The sequence below is a fragment of the Phocoena phocoena genome, chromosome 11, assembly GCF_963924675.1.
Source record: "Phocoena phocoena chromosome 11, mPhoPho1.1, whole genome shotgun sequence".
Classification (NCBI taxonomy): domain Eukaryota; kingdom Metazoa; phylum Chordata; class Mammalia; order Artiodactyla; family Phocoenidae; genus Phocoena; species Phocoena phocoena.
This window is the reverse complement of record NC_089229.1, coordinates 33,682,985-33,707,709: the sequence shown is the minus strand read 5'-3', so window position 1 is coordinate 33,707,709 and position 24,725 is coordinate 33,682,985. Positions and strand designations below refer to the sequence as shown.

The 24,725-nt window shown below is 36.2% G+C and overlaps 1 protein-coding gene across 1 annotated transcript; it reads left to right on the top strand.

Moving 5' to 3' along the window:
* Nucleotides 1–13,108: 13,108 nt before the first annotated feature.
* Nucleotides 13,109–24,049, top strand: NTS (neurotensin). The gene is made up of 4 exons (XM_065887774.1): nt 13,109–13,288; nt 15,044–15,105; nt 20,789–21,013; nt 23,277–24,049. Exons 1-4 carry the CDS (start codon nt 13,216–13,218, stop codon nt 23,427–23,429), a joined length of 513 nt encoding a protein of 170 aa, XP_065743846.1. The 5' UTR covers nt 13,109–13,215; the 3' UTR covers nt 23,430–24,049.
* Nucleotides 24,050–24,725: the final 676 nt, after the last annotated feature.

Sequence of the window (24,725 nt, the reverse complement as noted above, 5' to 3'; positions counted from 1 at the left end):
AACAACTCTTTTCAGCCTTTGGAAAAAACACAGCATCTAACTATAATTCCTGAAAGAAGGATAACTCCTGAGCTGAGTCCCGCATTTACTCTGGTTTTCTGCCTGGGAACGTCTCAAACTGCTGCACAGGGATGAAGAGCCTTCAAAGAAGGCAGCAAACCTGCCGGCCAAAGAAAACAGCGATTCTATTTTGTTGCTGCTGAGGCTGCTGTATTCCATGGCACAGGGTAGCAGAGATGAGGGAGTTGCACAGAGGAGCCTCAGAAATCTGCATAGGGGCCCCTCCAGATATCTGACTAAACAAACACATGGCAATGCTGTACAAGGCTTGACTCTACATACCAGGCAGAGAATAATTGTTGGGAGAATGAGAGCAGAACAGAGATTCTGGAAGTAGCCAGATGCTGGAAGAGATCGGATTTCCAAACTGCTAGAGTGAAGAATCTTCAGAAAGGCCACCCCTTGAGAATAAGAACTGTGCCTGAGAGCAGTGGTCCCTCCAATCTGGTCCTCAGAACAGCAGCCTTAGCATCACCTGGGAACTCGTTGGAAATGCTGATTCTCTGACACCAACCTGATCTACAAAATCAGGAACTCATCAGGTGGGATCCAGCACTCTGTGAATCAAAGAAAAATCCACAAGGAAATTAGAAAATGTTTTTAAATGAATGGTAATGAAAATACAACTTAATCAGAATTAGTGAAAAACAGCTAAAACCACGATCTGATAAGATTTATGTATTTAAATATTTATATTTGAAAAAAAGAAGAGGTCTGAAATTAATGTCCTCAGCCTAACCTTAAAAAGAAAGAAAAGGAAGAATAATTTAAACCAAATGTAAGTAAAAGGAAACAATAACGGTAAGACTGAAAATCAATAAAATAAAGAACAAATGATGGAAAAAATTAAGGCCCAAAGTTGCTTTTTTTGAAAAGTTGAATAAAAATGAAAAATATCTAACAAAATTGATCAAGAAAAAAGAAAAACACAAACAAGATCAACAATGAAAAAGAGAATGTTGCTGTAGAGCCTCCAAGCAATAAAGCGATAATAAAGAAATATTATTGATACTAATAAAGGTATATGAATAAGTCTGATAACTTAGATAATTTAGTAAAATTCATTGAAGGGCACTAATCACTAAAACAAGGAAAATTCAATCGGGTTGCATATACACATTTAAGAACAGTGAAATACTGAGGCAGCATCTCAAACTGGTATTGGGATCACGTTGTCAGAATTAGTAGACAACTTCCTATAATGATCATGATGAAAGACAATTATTGGGAAGTGTTGGTCTTAGCATTTATGTTCATTTAAACTGTTGGTTATCCATGCCTTAAATAGTCTGTGATACCCCCTCAGAATCTTGCAGACCCACATCAAAATACTTACAAATAAGCATATGTCATCTTCCATGATTAGTTTAGATAAAATTAGACTGGTGGAAAAAAAAATAGAACATATAAATAGAAGTAGATTTGTTTAAAAATAAAAGAATTTCAACATTTAAATTTCTCACCAGGCCAAAGTGTTTTCTCTGATAGTTCTAACCAAAGTTAAAACAATAGTACCAATCTTATACAAAATTTTCAGAAGATATAAGAGGGAAGATCACTCCCCACTTCATTTTATGAGACCAGAATAATCCCGATACCAAAATCAGTCAAGTATACTCCAAGAAAAGAAAACTACAGAACACTATCTCTCATGAAAAGATATGCAAAAATCCTTAACAAAGCACTAGCAAAACACATACAACAATATATAAAAAGGATAATATGACAAGACATAGCAAGGTTCATCCCAGTAACAAAATGTTGGTTTATTATTTTAAAAAATGAGTACACATACTCATCACGTTAATAGAAAGAAAGAGAAAAATTCATGTGATATCTTAATAGATGTGGGAAAGTACTTGACAAAATTGAGCACTCATTCATGATAAAAACTTACAGCAAACTAGGAACAGCAGACACTCACCAAAAAGTACATAAGGTTTGATTACCTTTATATGAAGATCAAAAATAGGCAAAATTAAGTGTTTACCTGTGATGTCACAGAAATTTACTGGGGATGTGTATGAGAAAATTTTCTGGTATGAAGGAAACAATCTTCATCTTTATTGGGTTTTGAATAACACAAGTTCAAACTTTTGTCAAAACTCATCAACCTTTACATTTAGGATCTATGCCTTTCACTGTATGTAAACTATACCTCAATTAAAAGCAAACCACAGGGCTTCCCTGGTGGCGCAGTGGTTGAGAGTCCACCTGCTGATGCAGGGGACACGGGTTCGTGCCCCGGTCCGGGAAGATCCCACATGCCGCGGAGCGGCTGGGCCCGTGAGCCATGGCCGCTGAGCCTGTGCTCCGCAACGGGAGAGGCCACAACAATGAGAGGCCCACGTACTGCAAAAAAAAAACAAGCCACAGGAGGACAAAAGTTATACATTGGACTACCATTAAAACAAAAGAGGGAAAGAACTGGAATGATTTTTAAAAGATTAAAATATGTGAATACAAAGTAGAAAGTCAGGAGAAATAATAAATGAAGGGCTTCCCTAGTGGCGCAGTGGTTAAGAATCTGCCTGCCGATGCAGGGGACATGGGTTCGAGCCCTGGTCCGGGAAGATCCCACATGCCGCGAAGCAACTAAGTCCGTGGGCTACAACTACTGAGCCCACATGCCACAACTACTGAAGTCCACACTCCTAGAGCCGTGCTCCGCAACAAGAGAAGCCACTGCGAGAAGCCCACACACTGCAACGAAGAGTAGCCCCCACTTGCTTCAACCAGAGAAAAGCCCGCACACAGCAACAAAGACCCCACACAACCAAAAACAATAAATAAATAAAATAAAATAATAAAATAAATAAATTTATAAAAAAAGAATAAATGGAAAGAGTGTGTGTAACTTATAATCAGATGCACAAGTTAAGATTTATTGAGTATGTATTACATACACATTTTGTGATATATGCATACCATCTTTTAGATAGTAATTATTGTTTTTATTTTATAGATGATGATAGAGACCAGAGAATTAAAGTCTAAAGCCACAGGTAGAAAGTTATCGGAATAAGACTTATACCAGGGATTAGCAGAATGGTGGATCTTGAGGCTGAGTTCAGTACATAGACATTTCAGTTTGTCCACTTGGTATTGCAAAAGAGAAAATTGAAGTAAATATTTGCATTTAAAGATTGTGACATTTCCATACAAATCTGAATTTCTGGAAAATATTGAAAATTGGAAGATTTGCCATGTTGGGCCTATGTTCCCACATGCAGGAAAATCATCTGAAGCTCAGTGTCAAGCAGATGGTCCCCTTAAATAGGACTTAAACAGGACATGTTACCTGCTTGTCTCTGTAAGTGTTTGAGTATGGATACCTAATTGATGACCACGTTTATCTGAATTCAGGTCCAGAGAAGACATAGGAAAAAAGGTGATATTGCACAGTGAAGGGGGGACAAAAGATCATATGAGTAAGGAGTCTATGATTTAGGAGCTAAGGGCTAAAAGATAGCAACAAAACCTGATAATGCCCAAAGCAAGATATTATATAAGAGAAAAAGACAAAAAGCAGAGACCTGTCCAAAAGGAAAGTCCATTTTATAGTGACTAATACCCGTTGGATGTTTTCCAGCTTGTTGTGGGGATGCTATACTGTAATAGACTCACAGAAGATAAATTAATTTCTCAAAATTGCTTGACTGATACTGAAGAATAACCTTCCTCTGGGACAAGAAGTGAGGTTAGACTCTGAGCACTCAGAACCAATGTGATTAAGAGCAAGAAGGTGGAGGAAATTTGTAACCCCCTTAGAGTATCTAGGTCTGTGTTCCCTCCTCTGTAAAATTAAAGCATAATATAAGACTGGTTTTTCCATAACGGACCTTTTCAGTTCCGACATTCTTTGGCTTCATGAATTAGGATGACATTGAAATATGGCCTAGTACCCCAAGAGTGCTTGTCTGGTATTTTTATTCTGTACATACTAGTGCCTCCACCCAGAGTACAAAGTGGGAAGGGTTCTTCTTTTCAGATCACTCACTACAACTCTCCACGGGTTGCAACCTCAATTAACTTCTTGATTCCTCTTTCATACTTTCTAATTTACTACCCCAGTTAAAACAATATAATGCATGCAGATCCATTTAGGTTCTACATAGCCCTTATAATAAGGAGTCTGAGATTTTTTTTTAAGTTTATTCATTTGTTTAACATGTGTAGCACACCTAAACCTGGAAAGGGAGGAAAACAAGGATAAGTTGTTGAATTAGAATCAACTTGAAAATAGAGTCCAATCTGACTTTTTACTAAATGTACTTTTAGGTTAAAAATATTAGCCTGTCCTTTATTTGGCATAGTATTTTCTACAGCATGTTAACACAAGATTTGTTTTTGACTTGTGCTTGGATCTGGTATTAATATTACAAAGATTAGCTGTTGCTTTAGAAATGAAAGCTGTTCAGTCCTATCTAAGCTCTACTTAATAAGTCCCCTTATCCTTATTTAAACTCTCTATGGCTTTATTATTTTTTTAACCAACACAATAAGAATGATATCATTCTGCAAATCCTGCTTCATAGTATGCTATGTTACATGAAATCAAATTAATCTGGCACGTTGCCTGTCATAGAGTAGGGTTTCAATAAATTAATTTCAAGTTTAATCTTTAGATTGCTCTGAGGCCTGTGGTATTGGTTACGGTGGATGTTTCTAGACTCAGAATGCTATATTGTTGACTCTAGTCCTCTGCCTCTAACAACTTGCCCCTCCTTATTCTTTCTGTACACATTGGCTCACCACGTTGGAAACATCAACACAGTGCCTGTAGGACCACCATACTCCCACTCTTCCTTAATGATAACTTACAAAATGTCAATTGCAGTCAAAAATAACATTCAAGACTCTCTTGAAAGGAAGCATTCTCTTATACCATTTGGCTAAATATCTCTCCAGAAGAGATTTACTTCCTGTGTTTCATTGTTCACAGTTTGGAGAATGAAAATGTCTTTGTGAGAGGTGAAGGAGAAATAGCCACCCTAAAACTATCAGGGAAGGGTGCTTAGAATTTCCCTAGTTCATTAACTCATCCAGTTAACAATATTTACTGAGTCCTTACTATGGAGAAGCATTATTTTGTGTTCTGAGAATATAAGAAATAAGACCAAAAAACAAAAACATTCCTGCTTTTATTCACAAAAGACAAAAATAAGTGGACAAATAAAGACTATAGAGATTGAATGAAGTAGCAGTGGGATAGGTTTTAAAATAGACAGTTATATCAGTCAACCATTGCCACAAAAATGCTGCATAACAAACTACCCTAAAACTCAGTTACTTAAGACAAATAACTTAATTCTCTTCATATATCTGTGAGTTAGCCAGGGTGATTCTGCCTTCAGCTCAGGAAGATCTGCTTCACACTGCAGTTTTGCAAGTTGGCTAGTTCGACTGTGCTTCATGTTTCTTCTCATTTGGGAACCACCCAGGAAAAGTTCTTCTCCTGGCAATGGCAGAAGAGGAAGAGGGCGAGCCAGAAGCTGCAAACTCATGTCGAGTCTTTGTTTTCCTTATGTCTGCCAACATCCCATTAGCTAAAGCAAGCCTCATGGCCAAAATCATGATCAAGAGTGGGGAAGTATATTCTACCCACTCTGGGGAGAGGCAGGGGATGAGTATTTGCTGAACAATAATGTAATTACAACATTCATTGACGATCTCTGAGGAGAAAGGTTGGCATGTTTAGGAAAAAGCCAGAAGACCAGTATGCTTGAAACAGACAGAAGGGGAGAGTGGTAGGATATGACAACTGAGAGGGAGGCAGAGGCCCACTCAGGGTAATATAGGCCACAGTCAGGAATTTGTTCTAAGTACAATAGGAAACCTTTAGGGGTTTTACAGAGGAGTAAGAATTGATTTACATTAAAAACCAAAGAACTTCTCTGTGTGGTGACTACACTGAAAGGGACCGAGTCTGTTGGTAAGTATACTATTCACGTTCCTCTTGCTGCAGCTCAGGCGGGTGACGATGGCTCAGACCTGCATGGTGATAGTAGGATGGTGGCTTGGACCTGGATAGTGATAATGGAGTAAGGAAAAGTACTTGGGCTTGGAATCTATTTTGGTGGCAGACCTGCACCCGAGGGAGTTTCCACCCTTGGAGGTGGTAGGGGAGAGGGAAGAAAGTTGTAAATGCCAGCTATTTGATCTGTGCAACCCAGTGAATGATGGTGCTAGTAACTGAAATGGGGAACACTAGGGTAAGAGGATATTTTTAGAAAAGTGTTGGAAGGAATCAAAGGTTTTATTATGGGTGCTTGGGGCCGCACCATGATCGCCAGAGGAAACCCTGTCGCTCTGGAAACAGGAGCAAGCCCCGCTGAAGGCCCTTGTTGTGGACCTGGACATGGAGTGGTGGCAGCGGGACCCGCCTTCTCGAGCCGGCAGAGGGTCAAGGGCGTGGACACGTCCTTTGTGAAGGGCGACAATGTCAACACCTGTGCGTCCCTGATGGTACTCAGCTACCCTGAGCTTCAGGTCCTTCAGTAAGCCCCCTTCATCCTGCAGAACCAGGAGTCGCTCCCAGCACCCTCTTCTTTGTCTTTACCATGCTGGGATGGAACTGACCAGAATATAAGCTCCACGATGGGTGGTAGGGACCATGCTGTCTTGCCCACTGGTTGTAGCCTCGGCACCTAGTACAATGGGGGGTTCACAGAAGACCCCTGAATAGATACACAAATGAATAAGCAGTGTACCCACGATTCCTTTAGAGTCAACGACTCAGGGAGCATTGGCTAAAGAAGAGCTTGAGAAGGAACCTCTGCAGCTTCGGCATTTCCCCCTCCCTGCTCCTCTGCCGGCTCCCAAACCTGCCATTCTCCTGCTTTAGTGTCTTTGCACTTTGCTCGGAAGACCCTTTAGTCCAAATTCAGCAGAAATGTATTGATACCCAACTTACAGTTTGGTGAGGAATAAATGAGATCATGCGGAAAGCAATTTAGCATAACAGGGCTGGGGTAAGCCCTCAATTAAGCCACTGTTAATTCTGAGGATGACTTCTTGCTTTTCAAGACACAATTCACTTGTTTCCATCACTCTGTATACCTTTCTGTAGCAGCAGAATTAACCACCCCTTCATCTCTGTCCTAGGCCTCTTTCTTAGGTGTGTGCTATTCCAGTACCTCTCACACTGTATTAAAGTTACTGGTTTAGGAGATACTTGCAAATCTTATGACCTATCTATGATCGGAGCAATCTCCCTATTGCAATAGTCCTCCTACCTTCCTTGCAATAATTAGTTTGAATAAAGTCTCTCCTTACCTCAAAAAAAAAAAAAGTTTTATTTTGGACAGTAAGGTTACCTAATGATCCTCCAAGTAGAGCTGCTGCGTATGTGATTGGATATGCAATCTGAGTAGTCAGAGATGAAAATTGAGGGGTTACTAGGGAATAGATAGGATCCACAGCCAAAAGATTTAACAAGATCAGCAGGGAAAGAATCTAAATTGAAAAAATAATAAGACCAAGGACCAAGACTAATAATATAAACCGTTATGTTCCAAGTTCAGCATCTAATATCTTCTTCAGATAAGGAAAAAGTACAGTATTTCAGTGAATCTGCTTCTGGTAAATGGTAGCTCAAGTACATTTGGGCTATTTTGTGTATTACAGGTGATACAGAAATTTTCTTAGATTTTGTAACAACAACAACAAAAAGAGCAGAAGCTTTTCTTAAAAAAAAAAACTCATTTTTTACTCTAAATAATTACACTCTAATTTGTAAAACTAAGAAAAATAAAAGTTGAAAATTGTTAAGAACTTTTCCTGTTATGCTTTCATTTTGTTCTTACTCAAAAAGGAGGCTTATAAGGACAATTACTTGAGCAATACACATAGCGGGGAGTGATTTCATGGACATATCGATATTTTTCTTTGACATGAGAAACAAGATTATAAGTGAGATCAGCAGTACCTACAATATGGAATATCCTTAGTTAAATATGGCAACCCGTTAACATGTGAATCCCAGGCAAAGCTTGTGTTATAAATGGAGTTTAAGTTGCAAAATATGCTTTGACTACAGAAATCCATCATCAATTTTTCCGAATTAATTACCTATACAGATGCGAGAGCAGAGACAGGAAGAGCCAAAGGGAAATGAGCTGGGAATTTATAGAGATTATGGGCAAAGCATGATTACACATAGATTGGAAAATTGGACATTTGGTTTACATTTACCTAACTCTCCAAGGACAGGATTATATGCATTTTGTGTGTAAGATAGTATATGTGGGTGTGGGTCTGTGCATGCATATAACTGTCTGTATGTCTAGAAAATGGACCTTAATTGAACAGGAAAATCAATTGAGTTTACAAAGAGATTGGCATCATTGTTTGTTCAGATGAATCACAGTCACAGTTCCAAACCAGAGACTCATTTAGAGGAATGGAGTAAATGTGCGATTTATCCTAAGTACTCAACTGGTGAACGCACATGATCCCAGGGTGCTTTCTTAAATATGTTTAATGTTGACTTCCCCAGTCAGGGAGGAAAAGAATGACTAGAGCAAAGTCTCAGGAAACTGACTTAGTTAAAGTCTCATATCAAATATTAAGATTAGTGATAACAAAAGAGTTTTTAGTAATTGAAATTAAAGTAGAGATGTGGCTGAAAGGAATGTTACAAATGGAAACATGGAAAAACAAGTCAGAAATGTAAAATAATCAGCTTTTCAATTCAACCTAGTGAATATGTATTGAGCACTTACAGTCTGTAAGCCTTGGAAGAAGAGGATATACAATGATGTGTGAGCATCCTTTCCTTCTAGAAGTTTACAGATGTAGGGGAGGAAAAATAATTTTCCTTCTGCAGAGCAACTAAGCCCGTGAGCCACAACTACCGAGCCCACGTGCCACAGATACTGAAGCTCACGCATCTAGAGCCCATGCTCGCAACAAGAGAAGCCATCACAATGAGAAGCCTGTGCACCACGACAAAGAGTAGCCCCCACTCACCGCCACTAGAGAAAGCCCATGTACAGCAACGAAGACCCAACGCAGCCAAAAATAAAAACAAACAAACAAACAAAAAACAGAAGTTTAATACCAGGTACCCTTCCTGTATCCATGGGAGATACCCAGGAAAACTGAGTGGTTCCCCAAAATGGTCCAACCCACCACCTTAAACACCATCTTTAGCTAAAGACAAAAGAAAGATTTTGGGGAGGGGCTTGGGGAAGGCCTGTTAATGGGAGATTATCAGGCAAAGCACAGTAAACCAGGGTATGATTGTTACAGAGTCCGAGCCTTCTACACTGAGGTGAGTTTTCAGAGATTCCGTCATCCTTCTCTTCCAGGTGTAGTGTAGTGAGGGAGATACCCTTTCAAACAGAGATTCCCCTTATTAACCTAAAGGTCCCTTATAAAAGGGTAACTTCTACTCTGTTTTCAGAGCTTCTCTTGCCTTGGCTGGGTCTTAAAAATAACCAGCTCAAGTAATCAATATGCCAAAGAGGCATAATTTGGGGTGGCACATTTTGCTCCCCTTCAGTTTACCACAAACGGCTAGCAGAAACTGGGAAGAGTAGAAGTAGATGAAACTTTTAGGATTCAAACTTGGAAAGGTTCACCTTGAATAGGCCTAAAATAGAATCTTCTAAAAATTGAAGATAAGTCAGAAAGTGAGAGACAGAGCGGTCAAAGGGAAGAAGGAGGGCAGATTCCAGATGGTAGAAACACCACAGGGTAAGTTTTGGGGATTACGGTATAAAAAGATTGGAGCGTCCAGGAAGCTGTATATAAATGGGATAATGAAGCCTCCAAAGGTACAGGAAGAAATCATCTGAAACTGAAGACACACTATTTATCAAATAGTTTTTGAACTTTCCCATCTCCAAATTAAATATGTTTACAGACCACTCTTTCTAATTGCCAATCTTTCAGGCATCTCTGTTGATTTTTTTAAGTAATTAGCTAGCAAAAGTCTGATTTAAGTCACAGTAGAAGCCCAGAAATCTACCTGCAGTAGAAATGTAACCTACAGGTACCCAGATAAACCTATTTAGATAGATAAAAAGATAAAACCTATTCAGAGTTAGCTGCTTCATGGTGACCTCAAGCTAGAAGGCCAACACGTGAAGATTGTCCAAGGGTAATGTTCAAACTCTTCATTAGTGTTTTAAGAGCTAGATAAAAATTAGAAGGATTTTAGGCATAAAGCCTTTAGAATAAAGATATTTCACCCATCTCCATAGAAAGGCGCCTGAAATCCTGAATAAAAGGCATCATTGAAGTACTTCCTGAAATACGTTTAAAGGCAAATATCCACACATAACTTACTGTCTCTTAAAACAAATTGTTTAATTGGCTTTTCTATAGCTCGAAGGCATTGGAGCTGAAAAGCAAAGGTGTAACAGATGTTTTTTAAAATACCATTTAGAGGTCAAATAAAGTTTATCTATATCATAATTTTACCATAAAAGTTACACATCGGGCTTCCCTGGTGGCGCAGTGGTTGAGAGTCCGCCTGCTGATTCAGGGGACACGGGTTCGTACCCCGGTCCGGGAAGATCCCACATGCCGCGGAGCGGCTGGGCCCGTGAGCCATGGCCGCTGAGCCTGCGCGTCCGGAGCCTGTGCTCCGCAACGGGAGAGGCCACAACGGTGAGAGGCCCGTGTACAGCAAAAAAAAAAAAAAAAAAAAAAGTTACACATCTTCTTTTTCTCCCAAAAGAAAAAGTAGTGTATAGCATCTATCTGATCTTCAATCATTTGACATTTGCTAACACATTTCCCGCAATTCTTTCAGGCTTATCATTTCTACATTGACAGCTAATGAAATGATATATTTAAAACAACATGAATTCCCACTATTAATTCTCCCCCTTTCTTTCTTATTAATTAAGAATGAATTTTGTCAACATTTCCCTGAACTTCATGTATGAAAGAAGTCAGCTGAGAAAAATAGGACTCACACTTTCTTTTTACCATTAGGCTGCTATCACACATTTTAAAAGATTATTCTTTGTATTTGCATGTCAAAAGCTCATAAAACAACTAATTTAAATATCATGCAAAGAATATATAATTTCTTGACTTCTTCATTAAAGTGGCTTTGAAAGGATTCTGTCACAAAGATGCTCTGATCATGAGAAGAAAGTAAGCATAATGCTCAGAATTCTGATGTGATCAGTCAAGTGAAAATAAAAAAACCTTTTAAACATCTGTTGCGCCCCCTAGTGGCAGAAAGGCAAAAATTGAGTACATATTTCAAATTTCTTTGCCGATTAATTACCCTTTACATATAAAACTTTCCTCAAGTGAGTCGTGTTCAGTGCTGTGTGGTATGTAAGTCTGTAAAACAAACTAAAAGAGGTAAAAAAAATCAGCCATTGTTAAATTCCTAAACATTAAGTTACATGAATGACTCCTTGCTATTTTAAATTATTATTACATGTTTGGAATTAGTCCCTCTTCTTAGGTGTAGGGTAAAATGAAGAAGTCAATTCCATAGACATATACCATATGATATAAATAAACTCTCTGTAGAAATCAATCCAGACTTCTTTTCTCGATTGTTACTATCTGGTTGGTATGTTTAAGAAGTGAACAAGTCTCAGGGCTTCCCTGGTGGCGCAGTGGTTGAGAGTCCACCTGACGATGCGGGGGACACGGGTTGGTGCCCCGGTCTGGGAAGATCCCATATGCTGCGGAGCGGCTGGGCCCATGAGCCATGGCCGCTGAGCCTACGCGTCCGGAGCCTGTGCTCTGCAACGGGAGAGGCCACAACAGTGAGAGGCCCGCGTACAGCAAAAAAAAAAAAAAGAAGTGAACAAGTCTCAGACACATTTACCTTTAAATATTCACATTTTTAACAGTACCATCTTTTCCAGTCATGCCATGTATCCTGAAATACTTAATGCAAGAAGAAAACTTCACTCCAAAAGACATTTTGAGCAATTTTCTTCTGAGAACCCGGGAGAGGGAATGAGTGTCATTGTAACTCATGAAATATGTGAAGATGCGGTCTTAAGAATGCGACTGGTGGATGGTGGTTATTTAAGATTGTCTCCGTTCCAGAAGTACAGTCTCATCTTTATCACTATCACAGGGGAAGAAATCTGATACAATGGCGAAAACCAGTGAAAAGGGGATTATAGACTGAATAGGATGGGGCAGCAAGAATGAATCTAAAGGAGCAGAGCGATACAGACAGAAAACGAGGAAAGTATCGGAAAACAGCAATCAGTGATACAATAATACATATTTCTGCCTGCTAACAAATAAATTATAGTTGGGTTTTGTAAACATGAAATTGTCTTTCTAAGACACTCAACCATAAATCAGCATACATAATTCAGTCAACCTTTCAGTTACTTAAAATTGACTTTTCAATTTGTTAGGAAATAATACCCTATTGCTTAGAGCTACTAGTCTCTTTTCTTAAAATTGATTCTCTCTCCTTTCTCTAAATTCTTTTTCTTAACCCAAAATTATAACTGATTTTCTGCTTCTCTTCCACTTGCTTTCTTTTTCTAGCATGTATTGTCTAAGACCTTATCAGTCCTGAAACCACAAAACACTTTTTCAAAAGTATGGGTTATCAGAAAAGAATCCTGACTCTTTAAGAACTTCCAAACCTAAAGAATTACTGATTTTAGGCATTCATCCTGGAGATTTTGATTATATTAGAAATAACAGATCTCATGCTTCACAAAATCAAAATGACAACTTCTTAGAGTCAGAGAATAAGAGGCAATGGGGAAAGAATGGTACTGGAAGTTCTTTTCCAGTATGCTCTGTATGGAATTGCTTTTGAATGACTCCTGCGTGTCGGAAATCTGGAGCAGCAGTGTCAATTAGGGAAGATGTCGCTGTTACTGGAGGTTCAGAAGTGGGGGAGAGGTGTCGGGGGGACAAAGAAGAAAGGGAGGAGGAAGTGGGGAGGGGAGGGGAGGGATGGAAATGAAGGGCACATCCTGAAGAGATAATCCCTGTATACTCATGACATCATCCCCTGCATATATATATATATATATATATATATATATATATATATATATATATATGGAATGGTCAAAGCATCTCTCATAGTTCAGTCACTTCCAAACTCAGCTGGAGGCAAGAGGAAGCACTAGAGAGCCCCCTTCAGCCTGTCTCTGACGTTTATGGACTGGGCTTGCTAGAAGGCTCAAGAAGATGATGGCAGGAATGAAAATCCAACTGGTGTGCATGATACTCCTGGCTTTCAGCTCCTGGAGTCTGTGCTCAGGTAAGCTCAGCTGCATTTCACAACTCCCTGAAGTGATTTCTTTTTCCATTTTTACTGTGTGTTGCCACTTAACGTTAATGTATCCAGGGAGAAGAGTTTCTCCCTTATTCTGGATTTCCTTTTTAGTGATAGAAGCTGGATATTTTCTTTCTCTGTTTTATGATTACAAGAACTGGAAGATTTCTTTTTCCTTTTTAAATCTGCAAGGTAATAAAAGGGATTTCAATGAAACACTTCATGTTCCCCTTTGCAATGTAACCACTAGAAAAAAAAAACATGTGAAACAAATCAAGCTGGTCACTCTCTAATGAGAAGTACAGGAGTGGTGCCTGTCAAAGTGCAAACCCATAATTAAAACTGATTGCATTTGAAATGTTTTATCTCTTCCTCATTCACTCTCTTAGGACATGGTGGCTTCTCCCTCTAAAATATTATTTTCTTAATTGTGTATATGTTAAGATAACAAAGTGAAAATTGATGTTTAATGAATAAATGAATAAAGCACTATTTGTAGAAAATTATTTCTAGAAAAATACACAAAATACCAAGCTCTTTTAAGAATACATTTTATATAACTTTTCTGTGTGACAAATAGATGTATTATTAATTTAACTATTTTTTTGCATGTCATTTAAGTTGATACAGAATGTAACTGGAAAATTGTCATTCTTATATTGATAAAAATTATTTCCCTGTATTTTGCATGTGATAATTAAGATGAAACCATACTTTGTCAAATATCTATCAATAGCTCACCTCGAAAATAAGATTTAAACTTAAAAGAGTAATATGAAATATTATAGTGATTGCCATATGCTCTAATTAATGTTGGAAAATAATTGAATGATCACATCAAGGTGGAAAAAAAACAAGGGATAAATGCAGCAAAAATATTTAGCCTGTTTTATACTGTTATATCATAAATATGACACTGAAATGTTTAATTCAAACTCCTGCTATGATTTTATGAATTAACTCAGTATAGTGTTCTATAACTTTATTTCTATTACCTTATAGTAATTTCTAAATTTTTCTTCTCTGTAAAATATTCATTATTGGAAACTGGAAAGAATATTCTAAAAAAACATCAGAAATCCATTTTCCACACTCTTGTACATGTATTGATGGACAACTCCACTTTTGCTTAAACAATTTCCTTAATAGCCTGTGAAAAAATTGCTAAGTACACGTGATTCTAAATCCTTGTTTAAAGTAGAGAAACAAATCTTTCAAAGTGTGTTTTGTAAAATAGCATCTCAAATTAAACAAATCTCAGTGTCTTTCTTATTCTAAAATTATCAGCAAGCAATTTCCTTTGTTTTTATCTTGAAAAAATGTCTTATACATACCTTTTCATTATGTTATTTTTAAAATATCAATACATATATATTCTGTATATGTAAACTATTTCCAGTAAAAATTATCCAGCATTTTTGATTAAATCTTTATTTTATCATATAATCAGGGTTTTTTTTTAAAATAATGAGATTCAGTGATTAAACAACTCCAACTCATCAATAGCTCTCCTTGCATAAAATCCTGTGTTTATTTTCTTAAAAGTGCTTCTATTCTGTTAGCCTAAAGTAAAACTATAATTGTTTTTTTCCAAATGTTATTCTAAGGAGAATGAATACATAGCAAAGACAATAAACTTCTAAGACAAAGTTTCTTGAGACTAATCTTAAATCTCTAGGTTATAATATAATTACATGATACGTGATTATACAGTAAACATGTGGTTTTGATTTTACTCAGATTCAGAAGAGGAAATGAAAGCGTTAGAAGCAGATTTATTGACCAATATGCATACATCAAAGGTAACTTTTTCTTTTTTTTTAAACCAAGGACTGAAAAACATATGAACTCTCATTATAAACATGGTGTCCTTTTCCTATAGTAATAACTTCCCATTGAGACAGAAAAGTTCATTGGGAGGCATTTCCTTTATGGGGAAACTTTTCCTTAAGTTCAAAGGACTTAAGGGTGTTGATGTGACAGGGAAAGAAGCTGTATTGATACTGTATAGTGTATCAATCACTATACTGCAAATTTAATTAAGTAGTCACATATTATTTATGTGGACATGCAAATGTATTTTTAAAACTCCTCTTTCCATTCCAGTCATATTGTGCATGATGAAAGGTATATTGGCCTCAAGATAAATACATAAATGAAAATTAAGTGATATTTTTGCCTTTCTTGTACTATTGGAGAGAGTGAAGTGGAGTTCCTAAATTAAGAATTAAAGTTCACAAAACCCATGAAAGAAATGTGGTAGAGAGTAAAGAGCAATAGACTGGCAAACAGAAGCCTTGAGATCTAATCCCACAGCTGTGACTTATGAACTATTTGATCTTAAGCAAGGGGATTAGTTAACATTGCTTGCCTTTGTTTCCTTATTTTTAAATGTTGGGGTTGGAGTTTATGATCTCCTAGACATTTACATTAAGTCCACACCTGGATTTAAATTCTCCTCATAACAGAAGTGTTATTGGTACCTGCTTATTGTTTTTTATTGAATCAGGTGAAACTTTGTACTGGACCTTATTATTCCTCTCTTGGGGTCTTGAAAGCAAGGTTTTTAGATTCCAGCCTGTACCTAGGAATAAAACTCAATTAGAATATACCCAATTACCACACTACCACACAATCTTGATTTACCTGGAGTGAGTTAATCAGTGTGTATCTAAATGTAGAGTTGGAGAACAGGGTTCCCAACCAAAAGATGTTTCTCAAAGAAAAACATATCTTGAGGTGAGGCAGTCACCCGGTGCAATCACTGTTGTAATGCTGAGGATTCCACAGGCACTGTGGTAAGAAAGTAAATGCTCAGGACTCCTCCTGCCTCTTCCCTAATTGGATGAGCATGTTCCAGGTGCAACAACCCCTAGCATAGAAGTAGAATTGTGTTCAATAGTGGGTGTGAAGGGGTAATAGCCATTTCTGTGTTTGTATGAGAATGTGGGTCACTGTTATCTCAGAGCTAACAAAGACGTTTTCTACTATGGTCCTTAAAAGGCATTTGGGGAAAATTTAAGTACCTATATATTTCCACAATTGCCCAGATCTACAAAAGTTGAACACATTGAAACCAAATTCTACCATAATTTGGTGGGTTTCCTATCAAGAATGATCAAATTTCATTTAGTCATTAAAACTCAGTGAACAAATACATTTAACCTTAAGATAATGGATCCTTTGTTTAATACTCAATCAGAATAGCAATGGCTATAATCGCTTCAACTCATAAATAGGAAGACAAGTGAAGTTAAGTCTGTTTTGAAAAATGGAACAGATTAGTATGCCTTAGTGTCTTGGTAGAGATTTTACCTCTATGATTTCAAGTTTATGTAGACAAATAAAGGTCCTAAATAATCTCCAAAATGTGATATGGTGTGGGGATTGCCAGCTACTTTGCAAAAATGTGGGAGTAGAGGTTATGATTCCTTCCCTGGCCGAGATGCTGCAAGGGAAAAACAATTTCAGTATATGAAGTGGTTTAGTTTCATTCTTAAGAGAAATACGTAGCCAAAGTATAGACAGAATAACATATACCGCTTTCATTCAGTCATGGGATATATCTCTAAAACAGATCATGGAAGAAAAATTGAATCCCATTGCCTCCTTTTTTACTTGAAATAAGTAAAATACAGACTATGATGAGGAAGCACCCAGAAGCACAATTATCCCAATTTTGCTGCTAGGATGGGAACATAAAGCTCATTTCTTATTTTTTATAAAGCTACTATCATTTATTTCTCTGTGATTCAATTAGTTTTTGGTGTGTGTAGTGTTCTATGCAAATGAAAAGTCTAAACTTTTGACCATTTTAACCAATATACTGTATCTAAAATTTTGAAAGAATAGTATTTGATATTGGTATAACTCCATTATTAAAAGCTTCAGAAAGCTTCAGCTTTCTTCTTTCCACTCTAAAGGTAATTTCAATTTTTAAAGTAAAACTATTTAGACATTGAAATACTAATGTAGAAATACTCTTAAGCAACAGAAGGCCAAGAGAGATTCCAAAGCTTGAAGAGAAGGGGAAGATAAAGAAATTAGTTCTCACAATACAATTCTCTTTATTACCAGTGGTAGTGCTTTGGTATAGTTTTATTAAGAAAGAGAACTTTGAAGAAAAGAATATGTTTTCTTTAGGCTCTCAAAAAGCTGCTGGAATGATGTAATTTTCTATGATCAAATTCAATGCCTTGAATACAGTAAGAGTTTAATAAATATTTATGTACTAACAATAAGAATCTAGGATTTATTACTAGCCCTTACCTTTTGTATTCAGCTGTAAGAACTTCAGGGCTCCACCACAGATGACTTTATTTTTACTTAGGTGAAATACTTGAATTCACCATGAATTCACCAATTCACCAATTCAAATGCTTGTAATACATTTGATTTCAGTGTATTATAGATAGTGACCACTAGTAATATGGATTAGGTCCCATTTAATTAAGGAAACCAAAATTTGACCAGAATCTTATTCAGTATTAGGAGTTTAATCAAATAATGCTAAGTAAGAACCACAAATATTCTTGTTTTCCTCATTTTAAAAGCAAGAGAAGACAATATTCTAAATTTCTTATCTATAGGCTTAGGTCTATTATAGACATTTACGTAAAATAATTTAATAAATAAGAATGTTTATTGTTAAAGAAAATTATTCATGACACTTGTTAAAGGTAGCAAGGAAGACTTTATTCAAGAGGAACTATGGTTTTGCAAAGATCAGGCTTAACTCCAAGCACAACAAGGACAAGTGTGGATTTACAGCCAAGGAACAGGGTTGGGGTGGATCATTGTATGGAAAATTACTGAGGAAACCCTAAATCTAGGAGGATTCTTGCTAGACAACTCAATAGAATCCTAGGATGATCAGGTATCAATGGTGGGGCATTTTTGCTAACTTGACTCAGAAGGATTCTTGCTAAAACTGGACTAAGTAGACCAAGGACAGAGCCCAAAGTTGGGACCTTGTCAAGAAGAGGGCTCGGAGGATCCTAACTCAGATTTCATCAAAGACAGAGTCTTTGTCATTTTCTTGAGTGAACTATTTAAACCTTATAAGAAATGTTCTTAAATACATGTCTATTTAGACATCCTATGGTCAAAAGTGCCCTCTCTGCGGTGCTTCAAAAGTATGACAGGGGCTAAGGTGATATTAAATAATATACTAGTGAGTGATGCAGTGACTGTTTTAACTGGCAGAAGAGAACAAAATGCTTTACTCAGTTTCCTCATCCAAAAAATTAATCAGACAACACAAGTCCTGACAGATACTTTATGAATAAAGCATTATATGGTCAATTAGTTTGGGGAGCATTGGATATTATGTTAGCACCGTTGAAAAGTTACAATGAATATTTGCAAGTAAAAAGCTCAAGAAGCCTTTAAATTTCCTTTAAACTTCCTTTAAACTCAAGTTTTCCAATTCACTTGACAGTGGAACTCCTTTTTAAAAACAGTGAGTACAGAGCAAGTGTTCTAAGGAAAACAATCAGATGATCTCTAAAGAGCTTTCCGAATGTAAAATTGTACTATCCCATTAATTGGCAAGACATAAGGTGTTGCTGCCACACAGTGGAGCATGCTGCCTCTAAGTTTCCCATAGCAGAAAAATTCAAGAACAGGCTGATAATCACATTTGAGGGGCATAGTTGAATGTATTTCCAAACTGTTTGAAAACATTATAGTGAATATTTTTGTACTCACAGATTTGCATGTCCCTAAGGTAAAGTCTTAATCAAAGGGTATGCACATTTACAATTTTTATACATATTGCCAAAACACCTTTCAAGAAATTATACCAATATATACTCAGACCAACAAATATTTAGAAGAGAAAGTGTGTGTTTCTCCATATCCTCATAAGTACATCAAGTGTACTTATACTTTTTAGGGTCTTCTGATCTGATAGTAGCCAAGTTGAACATCATTCCACATATTTCTGTTCCATATTTCTTCTTTGATAGCGATTCTGTGACTTGTCTGCTCATATTATTTATCTGAGGTTTAACACTTTTTAAGTGTTTTTTTTTGTTTGTTTTTTTTAATTGGGGCATTCACCAGTTTCTTTTGGAAGAGCTCCACCTGTGTTAAGTATATTAACATTTTGTGGCAGCTTTTACAGTATGTCTTGCTTTTGATTTTAGTTCAGGCTGTTAATTTTTGAGAGATAATTTACACATTTATGTATTTAAAATTATCTTTTCCTTTATGGATTCTGGTTTGGATATTTGCTTAACAATATTTTTCCAAATTTATAAAATAAATTCTATATATTTACATATTTTTATTTTTACTCATATTTAACCCATCTGGATATTGTTAGACTATAATATGTCAATAAAAGTTATAACTAGATCTAAATCCAGATTTCCCCATAGCCAACTGTCCCAAGGACTTCAAATGCAAAGTTTGCTATACGCTTTTCAATCATATTTACTTGGATAAAATTTTGGACATTATATTCTCTTTTGTTGAGTTTTATATTTATGCTTGTTCTATTAATTCACTCTTTGATTACTGCAGCTTTAAGATACATTTTAATATCTGGTAGAGTAAGTCCTTCCTCATTACCTTTTTATTTTTCTAAGTCTTCTTAGTTCTCACATATTCATACTTCCAAATTAACTTCATAATTGTTTTGCTACACTCCCTCCTCTAAATTTCCAGTCTCCCCATATTTTCCAAATTGGAACTTTGATTTGGAATTGCATTGCATTTGGAGAATAAATCAGAGAGAATTGACACCAATAAAATTGATACTAATATTTTTGAATCTTCTCATCACAGCTTTGTGGTCATTCAAAAAAGCTTTTTTTATGTTCTTTAGAAAAAATTTATGCTTTCTTCATCTATGCCCTTTGAGATGCTTGTTAAGTTTTATAAGTTATTTCACACTTAGCTTCTCCAAAAATTGGCAAATGAGAAAGTTGTTAATTATGGTAATAATGGTTTCAGCCAAGATCTTATTAGAAAAGGATATTTTAGAAAATATTATAATTTTCAAATAAATAAATTGATCATCTGTGATGCTACCTGTGACAACTATTAATGTGTGGAATAGATTCGTGGTCTCACACTACTGAATTATCCAAATCTATTAGTATCACCTTGGCCACTGTTCCATTAGACACTAAACTGAAGTGTAGTAAGGAGAGAGTGGTATTTTTAATATTTTCACCTGTGATATATACATATATATTTATGTATTTCTACTTACTGTAATTTCTATTTTCTTTCTTGCTTTGCTCATGTATGTGTGTGTTTATGTGTATTAACTTTATTGCATTTGGCAAATAGAGGATATGAAGTATCGACACTATTCAACTTTGTGATATGAAGTTACTAATTAATAACAGTGTTTTTATTTGGCTAGACTAACAATTAGGTCTTAAAAGGTAATGGCTTAGCACAATAGAAATTTATTTCTAACTATTACAACACAAATTTTAATTGCATTAACTATTTCTTTCTACATTTCAGATCAGTAAAGCAAGTGTTCCCTCTTGGAAAATGAGCCTGCTGAATGTGTGCAGTCTTATAAATAACCTGAACAGCCAAGCCGAGGAAACAGGAGAGTTTCCTGAGGAGGAGCTTATTACAAGAAGGAAATTTCCAACTACCTTAGATGGCTTTAGCTTGGAAGCAATGCTGACAATCTACCAGCTCCGAAAAATCTGTCACAGCAGGGCCTTTCAACACTGGGAGGTAAACAAAAACAAAATACGAATATGATTGTGGTTATACTAGTTAACTCTCATTTGTACTGATTTTTTTAATCCTGATCATTATCATAACAGGAAGACTTACAAATATTAAGGAAGAATAAACCATGTGTTGAGGTTAACATTCCTTCAGATCTTCAAAGTGTCCTGCAAATATTTGGAGTTTAGCAAAATATCTTTTCTTTGGTCTTAAAAGGGGGATCTGTCTTAGGGCAGATTTGGTACATATGCTTTTATTGTGGATGGCATGGTTAGGCAGTTTTTGGTGGTGGTGGTGGCATGCCTAAGAAATTTAGGAAACTCAAAATGTTTTCTTAGAAACACATAAGTCATGTGTGTTTATTTATAAACAAACACAGAACACAAAAGGTTCCAGTTTTATTTGAATATATTAGGCAAATAAAACCAGAATGATAAGGATATATGCATATTTCTATTTCAATTGAATGTGTGGATTGTGGATTTCAATCATCCTTAGAAGCTAAACGAGGTCCACTATGGCTAGTACAGCCCAATTTCATTATCCAGAACTACCACAAGGGACTGGATGAATCAGTTCTATTAAATACTACGCTGGTGACTCACCACCTTTGGTTTGGAAATTTTTGGAAGAGAAAGGAGAAATGAAAATGCTTTAAGAAAAAATAAGAAGAAAATTTAAAAATTTTCCCGACAAGGGAAATATTTCTTTCAGATTAACCCCTAAGAGAAATTTACTTCATGTTTCATATTCTGGGCTTATACCAACACTGGGGATCTGAGGGTCTGAGGATGCCTTTCCTGCTAATATAACAATCTCTATAACACACTGTCACAATGATACCCTGTGGAAAAGAGGAAATGAAATGCAGAACTTCTAGTGTTTATTCTAACTTGTAAACAAAATGATATTTTCCAGATTAAAAAAAAAATCTAGTTTTAATTTTTCTTGCTGGATTGTTTATCCCTTAATTCCAATTCCAGCTAAATGATTTTCTCTTTAAAATATTACATCAATAAAACTTGAAAAATACTAATTGTAATGTAGGGAAATATCAATTATGTGCTGTTTATCCAGGAAAAAAAAATAAACCCTCAATAAACTATAATACAGACAAATCAGGTACACATAAGATTTAAACTTTTGCTATTTTAAATGTTGTTGAGTGATTTAAAATAAAATGATAGTATTATTAAGAGTGTAGTACAATTACAGACTATGTGCACAGAGAAACAAAAGATTAAGAAACTAGATTGTCTGACAGTAGCTGTTTTTCCTTCTGTGAAATTGAACAGCTGTGGGTTGAAATAAAGTACTTGTGATACGATTCAATGCATACGGGTTATGATTAGAAACTTACTCTCCTGTCAGTATCAGTTATAGTCACCCCAAAGTTTAGAAGACATTCACAGATACGAATACGGTTCTTACCTTGAGCGTTGATCTTTTTAAAAATTTTGTGTAAATCATGTGCAAGACTCTGGAAAGAGTTCCTAAATATTTTATGCCAGTGGAACATTTGAATCAGAGCAGTACTATCAGGAAAAAGTGTTTGGAACTAATTTTAGAATGCAGCATATTTGATGAGGTATTAGACAAGATTCTACATAGAGATTAACTCCCTTGAGTTTTTGAATGTGAACTTGCTTTTAATGATTAACTATTAAGCAGCACAATCTAAAGATCTTTACCATTTAAACAGAGCTTTCACATATGTTAATTTCTACAACAGCTGAACAAGTAAGCAGAACAAGCATTCCTCTCTCTTTGACTGAGAAATAGATCTTTAGAATGGCTTTCAAGTCAAATCAGTAATTAACTTAATTGAATATAAAATTCTATTGACCTTTGAGGCCAAACCTGGTTTACTAGATTCAAAACTTTGTATTTGTTGTGATTTATGATATATTTCCATCTTTTGGTCTACCATAAATTAAAGTAAAATACTCAAAGTTATATTAAGTGTGTTCCTTCATTTGGAGGTATTAATATATGGCCTTGACAAATATAGAAAGCAAATTTTAAAGGCTGGCCTGATGAACTAAGAGCACAGAACAGAGAATCAGAAAAATCATGTTCTCATCCTGTCTCAGCCACTCGATAGCCACCTGTTCTTGGGCAAAACACTTAATTGTTGTGAACCGCATACATCTCATCCACATATATCTTACTGTCTGAATAGCAAATGAGATAAAAGGTAGACAAATACTCTGAAATGGAAGACTTTATGCATGTATGTTTCATTCATATTCGGTCTATCTTGCAGTTGATTCAGGAAGAGGTTCTTGATACTGGAAATGACAAAAATGAAAAGGAAGAAGTTATAAAGAGAAAAATTCCTTACATTCTGAAAAGGCAGCTGTATGAGAATAAACCCAGAAGACCCTACATACTCAAAAGAGGTTCTTACTACTACTGAGAGGATATTTTATTTACATGTGATTGTGATCTACCATCCTTTAATTAAATATCAAATTATATTTGTGTGGAAATATGACAGAACACAATTATTTTGTCTCTGCTACAATTGTGGTTTACTAGATGTGATTTTTCTGCATTAATATAAATTGGACTAAATGTTTTCGAATAAATCTAGGTCTTGAGCATGATGTGTTGTGTATAACTGGAGTAGATATTAATTAAGTCATATATAGAATGTTTTGTCATTTTGCAAAGCACTTAATGGGTTGTTGAAACAGTCAAAATGTTTGACATTCTAAACCAAATTATAAGAGATTAGAACAGAGTCTTATGGCAAAGTCTAACTTACGTGTCATTAACCCAAAACAAAATAATAGCACCTGTTTTATTATCTGACTGAATGTTTTACCGAATTAAAAGAAATACGTGCTCTCTTCCAAGACTTACTCATGAATCTCTCAGATATGGGGAAGGTAATAGTAGTAAAATAGGACCATCTTCAAAGAATGTTTAATGAATTATTGTTAATTCTGCTTCTCTTAATGAATGATCTTCAACTGAATTTGTTTTTCTGTTAAATAAACTTAATAGCTAACAAAAAAAACAACAAGCCATCAGAACCATGTTTCTTTGCAGATTTACTATCATTAGAAGAGTTACCCTTTATTGACATTTTTCCCTCACATCCAGTAAATGATAGCTTTATTTTTAACCTCACTGAGGAATTTATGTGACTAATATTTTTCCCACTTAGGAGACCATTTCTGAGGCAAAAGGCATATTTGAAATAACTCCTCATGAATTTCCTTAAACATTGTACTTACAGTCTCATAAGCCCTCCCAACCCTTACACCCCACCATTAGCAGTGGCCTCCTAGACTCCTGCTCTGACAGGGGGCCTAGGAGGACCTCTCTTTACAGGTTGCATCCTAGTCCCATAGTCATCTATGAAGGAAGATATCAGGATTTGACTTATTCTGGAATTAAGGAGTTTTGAGAACTCTATGGCCTTTAGATGAGAACGCCCCCTCCCCTAGGCTAAACCCCACTTAGTAGGATTTAAGTGTAGCTTACCAATCTCTGAGTTTTTCTGATAAAACCATGACTTCTCACAACTACCTCCCTACCATCTTTTATAGTCCTAACAGCTTCAACATTAAATAGTGCTCAAGGGCTTCCCTGGTGGCACAGTGGTTGAGCGTCCGCCTGCCGATGCAGGGGACGCGGGTTCGTGCCCGGTCCGGGAAGATCCCACGTGCCGCGGAGCGGCTGGGCCTGTGAGCCATGGCTGATG

Coding starts and splice junctions, on each gene's coding strand:
- NTS (XM_065887774.1), top strand. CDS start 13,216: ATGATGGCAGGAATGAAAATCCAACTGGTGTGCATGATACTCCTGGCT. Junction 13,289..15,043: donor CTCCTGGAGTCTGTGCTCAG/GTAAGCTCAGCT, acceptor GATTTTACTCAG/ATTCAGAAGAGGAAATGAAA. Junction 21,014..23,276: donor GGGCCTTTCAACACTGGGAG/GTAAACAAAAAC, acceptor TCTATCTTGCAG/TTGATTCAGGAAGAGGTTCT.